Here is a 7481-nt window from a genome sequence, read left to right as displayed (position 1 = left end):
TAGTAGTGTGCAAACTCTACTACTCTAAACTCTTCTTAGATAACTGTATAAGAATTCACATGCTCACGTTTTTTGAAAACATTTAGCTTACAGATCTCAGTTTAAATGCTTCAGTTTGTTTTTATCTTATATTATATTATATTCCTAATAAATAATTGACCTCAAAAAGGGAATTCATGAGCAATATCTGCTTTATTTTTTTCATATTATATTATACTATATTATTACAAAGAATTTAACTGTTCTGATTTTTTTTTATGAATTTTTATAGAATGTATTGGTAACTGTAAAAAAATGTTTTCTCAGATAACCTAAAATGAGCATTATTTAGTTACATCAAAGATCAAATCAAATATAAATAGCACATTAAAGTTAAAAGTTACACAATTGTGTGTGTGTGTGTGTGTGTGTGTGTGTGTGTGTGTGCGCTGTACAGGTCTAGTATAAAGAATGTTTTTGCTCAAGTGGCCAAAATGTCTGTCCAACATAGAAAAGTATTTGCTCAGCAAGAAAAAAATAAATAAAGGGATCATTGGATATAGACCTTTTTGCCATCTAAAATAAAGTGGGGAACCGTCAGGGCCCTCTAGGCCCTCAGAGAGGGGGCCTAACTTATTGTAAAAACAATATTTACAATTTTTTAATAAATGTTTTAAAATATAGTATTTTAAATAAAAAAAGTTATTACAAATTTTATTTAAGCAATTCATAACTAGACAAACATCATCTAAATAAAATAAATATAATTTCTCTAAAAAAAACAAAAAAACAACAACTTCTCCAAATCTGCCTATTCAGTGAATGGACTTATGAACACCGCTCATTTTCTCCATATTTGAATGTTTCCGCCTAGTGTCTGCGGCTCTGTGATTGGAGTTCCAGCTGTGAAATTACAGAGGGCCAAGCAATGGTAAATCAATGGCAGAGTAATTTCGAATGACAGAAAAATTGATCTTTTCTCTAAATGGGCGGGCCTTGTTATCACTAACTTTATGACAAGTTCCGCCCGCTGTGGGATCTCTATCGGAAAAAAATATATACGCTGATAAAACTAGCTATTATTCACGTCATGATGGAAGCCGCAAATAACGTAAGTAAGGACATTTACTGGGCCACACACACAGCACCAATGATATTTATTTTAAACACTGCTTGTTTGTCTTGAAGTGTCCGTCGCTAATTTGCTGTGAGCACTCTCATGGTGTATTGTCTTAAACACATTACATTTGTTGGTTTTGTGTGGTAAGAGGGATTGAGTGTCTGTATATTTTGTGTGATGATGCATTTGTAATGAGGATTTGCATTTGACTTCAATTTAGCTGTTTTATTGTGGTAATATCAGTCACTCTCGCTGTGGCACACCGTCAGTTCAAGACGGCAGTCCAAAACATTTAATCTATTCCCAAAACAGTCAAAACTTAACTTCAAGAATGAGCAAGTGATGTCAATGAGTTTAAAGTTCGGGGATCAAAAAAAACAGCAAACGGGATGAGAAATTGCGATCTGTAGCTCACTAAATGAATCATAAAATTTATTAGAGCCACAGAAAGACAAATGTTTTGCTGAAAAAATGCACAATACACAAACGTCCTGCCTAGGATGAAGTCATTATGTACATTAACAATGATTTGATGTACATAATGAATGAAAATGATGTGAGTGGCACTGAGGCGCTCTGTGGCGCGGCAGGATTATGAACAGCACCCAGAGTCGTAGCTGGGATCCGCGGACAGTCACCGGTGGCGTCGCCGGTGTTCGTGCAATCATAGAAAACAATGTGTGTGAATATTAAAGACGTGGTGCAGCGTAATGCAGAGCTGCACTTGTCCTCCGGTGTGCGACTGCCTTAAAGGGGTCATATGATGTTGCTAAAAAGAACATTATTTTGTGTATTTGGTGTAATGAAATGTGTTTATGCGGTTTAAAGTTAAAAAACACATTATTTTCCACATACTGTACATTGTTTCTCCTCTATGCCCCGCCTTTTTGAAACACGTAGATTTTTACAAAGCTCATCGGTCTGAAAAAGCTGTGATTGGCCGAATACCTTAAGCGTGAGATGGAAATGTTACGCCCCTTACCATACTGTTGATGCCGTGCCCCGGCCGGAGCGAAGAGACAAAAACATTAAAACCCATTACAAACGAGGCATTTGTTGCATCCAGTGGGGACATAATTACTGATTACAATGACTTATACTGTCTTTTTACGCGTTGCGTTGCATTGCACCGTGTAAACATAAAACCCTGTCTGCATTTGTGATCGGAGAAATGACAAACAACAAGTGCTACTCTACACTGCCCAAAACTCGTGTTTGAATCATCAGTGGCAAACTCTTTAAATATGAAAAGTTATGAAGTCAGAACAGCCGGCATTGTAGTCAACTCTTCCAGGATCAGTAAACAGTCCTCCATAAAATGTGCTGCACACATCTGGATATTTGGGTTAAACTGTTCTAGAAAAGTGTTGTAAATACAACTTAACCACTGATTTGTAGTCGTGTCCTCTTTTGGAAGGCCAAACAAAGTAGTTTCGCTTTAATAACGAAAAACACAGTGGCCTAGCGTGAGCCGAAGCCCCGGCTTAGCGTGAGCTGAGGCCAGGCTAGAGTGAGCAGAGGCGGCGGGGTCGAGAACGGTGTGGTCAGCGGATCAGACGAAGGAGCGGCAACCACATGTGACGAACCCAGGCTGGACTCCGCTTTGTCCACAGTGAAAGCCGATCCGGCGATCCACAGCACTAAGTTGTAGTATTTCCTCAGTGACCAGCACAGATCAGCTCTAGGCATGACAAAGCAGATATCGTCATCTTTTGAAAGTAGTTTCACTTTCACAACGAAGCACACAGCGTCTTCACGAAATGGCGGCAGCGGCAACAATACTACAGTGAGAATAAAAGTTACGCCTTCTTTCTTTGCGTGAACATTTGGGCAGCTTTATGCAAATCTTCCCACATAGTGAGGTAGATATGTGGGGGTGTGTTAGAATGAGCCGTTTTAGGTAGGAGTGGCTGACTCTTAACTTTTACAAAGAATATCTCTTTGGATTTGAGACTTTAGTCTTTGCAACTTTACAGATCTTCTTTATGCTCCAAGAGCTTGTAACACTCCAAAGAGAAAGGACAAATTGAAATCGCATCATATGACCCCTTTAAGGCTGGAATAGCCTCTTATTTCAGAGGTGGAATTGTCAAAGATGACTTTTAAATGAGGACACCGTAAGCTAGGCTGGTAGTTTGTTCTTCCCCCCGACGAGGGTAGGGGGAGATGGCCTAGGTTCTAGAGTCACAGTTCGCTACTGCTAAAATATGTTATGATGTTTTGTATTTTATTGCTTTCCTTTTATGTTGTACGGTGTCCTTGAGAGTTTTGAAAGGCACCTAAACATAAAAGGTAGGGTACAATGGGGCTAAAGGCGCCCCAGGGTAAAAGGAGCCTTTGATATTATTATCATCTAAACCACTAGATGGCACAAAAACGTGGCGTAGCACTTTCCAAAACATTCGCAGACTATGATTTTGTCCCCTAAATTGAATAACAGCGGACATTTAAGGATATTTCACCACGTCCCCGTGCACACACTGTACCTGAACTAAGCGGCTTGTGTCCAATGCCTCGGGCTGAATCAGGCTTTGATGGATAGCGGTTTGTTTACATCCTGAATCCACCAGAGCCTGGTAGGTACCCCCCTTAATACTTACTGGTATTTGGTACCAGCCAGCCTGACTGGGGGCAGCCTGCGGGGGATACGGGACCCGGATCATTGTCCCCGTCTCCATCATGGGACACCTGTCAATAAAATGCTCCAGGTCCCCGCTATGCCAACAGGCCGACCCAGACCTCCCCAATAGTGGGCCAAATGATTGACGTAGAGAGAGCGGGAAAACGGATGCTGTATCGGTCCCAGCCGTGATCCCCCTGGGAGGAGCTCTGGGTTGGGCTCGGGGTTGGGCTTGTGGAGGACGGGACCTGTGGAGAGGGACAGGTCGAGAGGCAGGGAGAGAGGGAGAAAATAAAGGGGAAGAGAGAGAGACAGCTGGAAGGGATTCGCCGACCCCGGGACACGCCACCATCTGATTCTCCGCCAATTGGATGGCTGAGTCCAGTGACGTCAGTCGGTGGCACTGGACCCACTCTGCCGTCTTCTTCGGCAGACGAGTGATGAACTGCTCCAGTACCACACAGTCGATGATGTGCTCGACGTCGCTTCCCTCAGCCAGTAGCCATTTGCAACATGAGTCCCGGAGCTGTTGTGCCATCACGAAGGGTCGGCCACTCTTGCCCAGGTCCAGTGAACGGAACCGCTGGCGATGTTGCTCTGGGCTTCGGCCAACCTGCTGGATGATGGCTCTTTTGAGATCATCGAAGACCAGGAGGTTCTGCACGGGCCATTGCTGAGCAGCCACCTGTGCTTCTCCAGACAACAGCGGTATTAGGCGCACCAGCCATTGCTCTCGTGGCCACCCACAGGTTTCTGCTGTTTTTTCAAAAAGATCCAGGAAGGCTTCAGGGTCATCCTGAGCCCCCATCTTGTTCAGCGGCAGGTGGGTGGGTGGGGTCTGCTGAGCTGCTGCTTCTGCCCGAACCTCCCGGTCCATCCAGCTCCGGAACCTCTCGTGGTCCTCCTGTTGCGCCTGGATAATGGCCTGGAAGTGACGCTCCTGGTCACTCCGCATATCCAGTAACGCTTGATGTAGGACCGCGATGGATGAGATGACATCCGCAAATGGCGTACTTGTCGGAGTTTGCATGATGGCTCTCCAGCTTCCTTCCCGGGTTTCGGCACCAGTGTAACAAAGTCAGAGATCAGGAAGGAGATTCAGTAAACAAACAGAACGTCACGCAACCAGCGCTCAATATAACACAGTGCATAAGCAATATACTTGGGGCTCTCCAGAGCAAAAGGTTTCCACACACACATACACCAGTCAGCAGTCTGTCTCTCACTGTCAGCTTCTCATTCCCCGGTCTCTTTATGCAGTCTCTCCACGCCAATTCCTGAAACAAGACACAGGTGTTTGTCATTTGCACTAGACCCACTTACTCACCTTCCCAACTCTCTCCAAAGAGTATAGAAGACCAAGAGGTGAAACTCTGATGCTTTTTGGGTAACAGCCACTAGGTGGCGCTTCGGTAGCGCAGCCGCCATTTTGGGGTGAAAATTCCAACTGGACAACAGCACAGATATACAGAAATAGACAGAATAACAACGAAAGAGAGGTCAAAGTGGAATAAAAGAACGCAATGTTGGGCAATCCACTGCAAAAACTATCAGTGTGACAGTAAAAATCTTGCCTTTCATCGTTTTCCCAAAGACCCTGACAGGAGATTATTCACAAAAGTGTAAAATATTGTATGTTATGAAGTGGGACGTAGCGCTGTCTTATGCACCTGCTAACTTTAACTGTTTTTAGTTTAGTAGTAAACTTAAATCCTTGTAGGAACTGCAGGTCCTAGCCATAGAAACCATAATAATGATTTATATGGCTAAGTAATGAGCTTATGCAACTTTACACATTTACAATTGCTTACTATATTATTATTTACTGTTACTCCACTAGGTCTGAAATATTGTACATTTTAATCCCCTGGAATACACTACAAACATGATGATCTAGATTATAACTGTGATTATGCTGTGTCTGTCATAATTAAATAATTAAACAATTTTGCAGAAAGTGGCTGTACGTGTGTGTTTTTTTGTTTTTTGTTTACAGTCTTCCTTTAACTGACATTAATGTAAGACAATACTGCAAAAACAGTTTACTGTCAAGCTGTTATATTCCTGTTATATATTTATTGTCCAACATTCCTAATTTTTCTGTCATTAATTTAATTTCATATGTTGGTATTAATTCAGTGTTAATAATGCTAACACTTGAACTTAAAATATTTTCAACCGAAACTGACATGGTTTCTAGAGAGCAAAAGGCTTTGTGTAAAAAAGGGAAGACTTTAAAATAAACTGTTAAAAGGATTTGATCATCACTACTCTAGTGATTGTACGATATTGTTGTCATCGTTCAGGCTGTATTTCAGCTTTAATGTGCGTTTTTTTTAACAAAGCAGTTGATATTTGCCATAGTGGCAGCTAGAAGCTAGTGTACTGCTGAGTCGCTTTCACCCCAAAATGGCGGAAGTGCAGGGCTGCTGCTGAGCGCCGCTGTTGCAATGGAACGTTCTACTGAGTTTCGCCTCTTGGTCTTCTATACTCTTTGCTCTCTCTCCTGCTGCAGACCTCGCTGAACCACGCCCCCCTCGCCACAGGGGTAGACATTTCTACTCTGATGTTCCCACTTCAAACCTTGTTTCGAATGTGGCATAAACCCTTCGGTTTCTTTAGTCTTTGTCGTTATAGGCTGTGTTTGTTTGTAGTGGTGTGTTTAACATGCTGTTTCGTTTGCTCATCCTCAGTGGTATTACCTGTGTTGTGTTGTGTTGTTTAGTTTACTCATTTTCAGTCGTAAACGTGACAATATTGTTCTGCCTTTGTATCTTATTGAGCTAAACAATGACATTTTCAGAAAGAGAAGACTTAAGAACATACCTTAGTTTTCAAATACCATATTGACCCGAATATAAGACGATGTTTTTTTCTTGGAAATGCATCTGAAAAAACGCGGTCGTCTTATATTCAGGGTCTAGACTTTGACGTGTCAATAATACACACACAACAATAGGTGGCACCAAATACTCATAAAACCAGTGTGCCGTGAAATATGTAATGCATGTTGTAAAGATCGCGAGTAAAAACAAAAGAGAAAGAAAAGCTTACAGCTGCATGAGTCGTGACTGTCACGTTAACCTGATGGAACCAAACTCTCTTTGTGATTTTAAAACGTAAGACAGTACCCAGATTTGAAGACGACAGTAAGATTTAACTTCTAACTTCTTGTTGGTGCATTTGACCAGTTTTTACCATACTTTCAAAACAAAAATGAAAATAGGAAAAATATGCAATATGAAAATAATTGAAGACAAAATGTGTTTTACTGAGAAAAAACAAGATTTGTTTTTTAAAAAGCCTTTTTCCAAAAGGTACATCTGGAAAAAGGGGGGTCGTCTTATAATCAGGGTCGTCTTATATTCAGGCCAATACGGTATGTACTTCAACACTTTTTATGTTATGAAAATGTCCTGCAGCATATTTTGCTCTGTAACATTCATTTTAATATTATCTATTTAAACAGGTTTGCTTGAGTTTAGCAATCAAGTATACCTAAACAGGCTATACATGTATTTATTTAACAGACAGACAAATAAAGAACATCAGAAGCAATTTGCCACAGAACCAATAATGCATGGCACAAAATGCAAGTTTAGTAAAATAAATGGGTTACACTTTACTTGAAGGGGTGTGCATAAGACTGACATGACACCTTCATAATCATGACATGACACCTACATAATTATGACATGACACATATCATGAATATGAAGGTTTTTTATGCATGTTTATGACAACTGTCATTAAGTGTCATTC

The 7481-nt window shown here is 41.3% G+C and overlaps 1 protein-coding gene across 1 annotated transcript in view; it reads right to left on the bottom strand.

Moving 5' to 3' along the window:
* Positions 1 to 7481, bottom strand: part of dtx3lb.2 (deltex E3 ubiquitin ligase 3L b, tandem duplicate 2) — a 25906-nt gene that overhangs the window by 12713 nt on the left and 5712 nt on the right. Inside the window, exon 2 of the mRNA XM_016231594.1 lies at positions 3586 to 4996. Coding sequence (XP_016087080.1) covers positions 3586 to 4749 — 1164 coding nt within the window. The 5' untranslated portion in view covers positions 4750 to 4996. The remainder of the gene's footprint in view (positions 1 to 3585; positions 4997 to 7481) is intronic.

This window comes from Sinocyclocheilus grahami, unplaced genomic scaffold (genome assembly GCF_001515645.1).
Source record: "Sinocyclocheilus grahami isolate Dianchi unplaced genomic scaffold, SAMN03320097.WGS_v1.1 scaffold396.1, whole genome shotgun sequence".
Lineage (NCBI taxonomy): Eukaryota > Metazoa > Chordata > Actinopteri > Cypriniformes > Cyprinidae > Sinocyclocheilus > Sinocyclocheilus grahami.
Note: the sequence above shows the minus strand (reverse complement) of the source record. Positions and strands in the feature narration are given on the sequence as shown.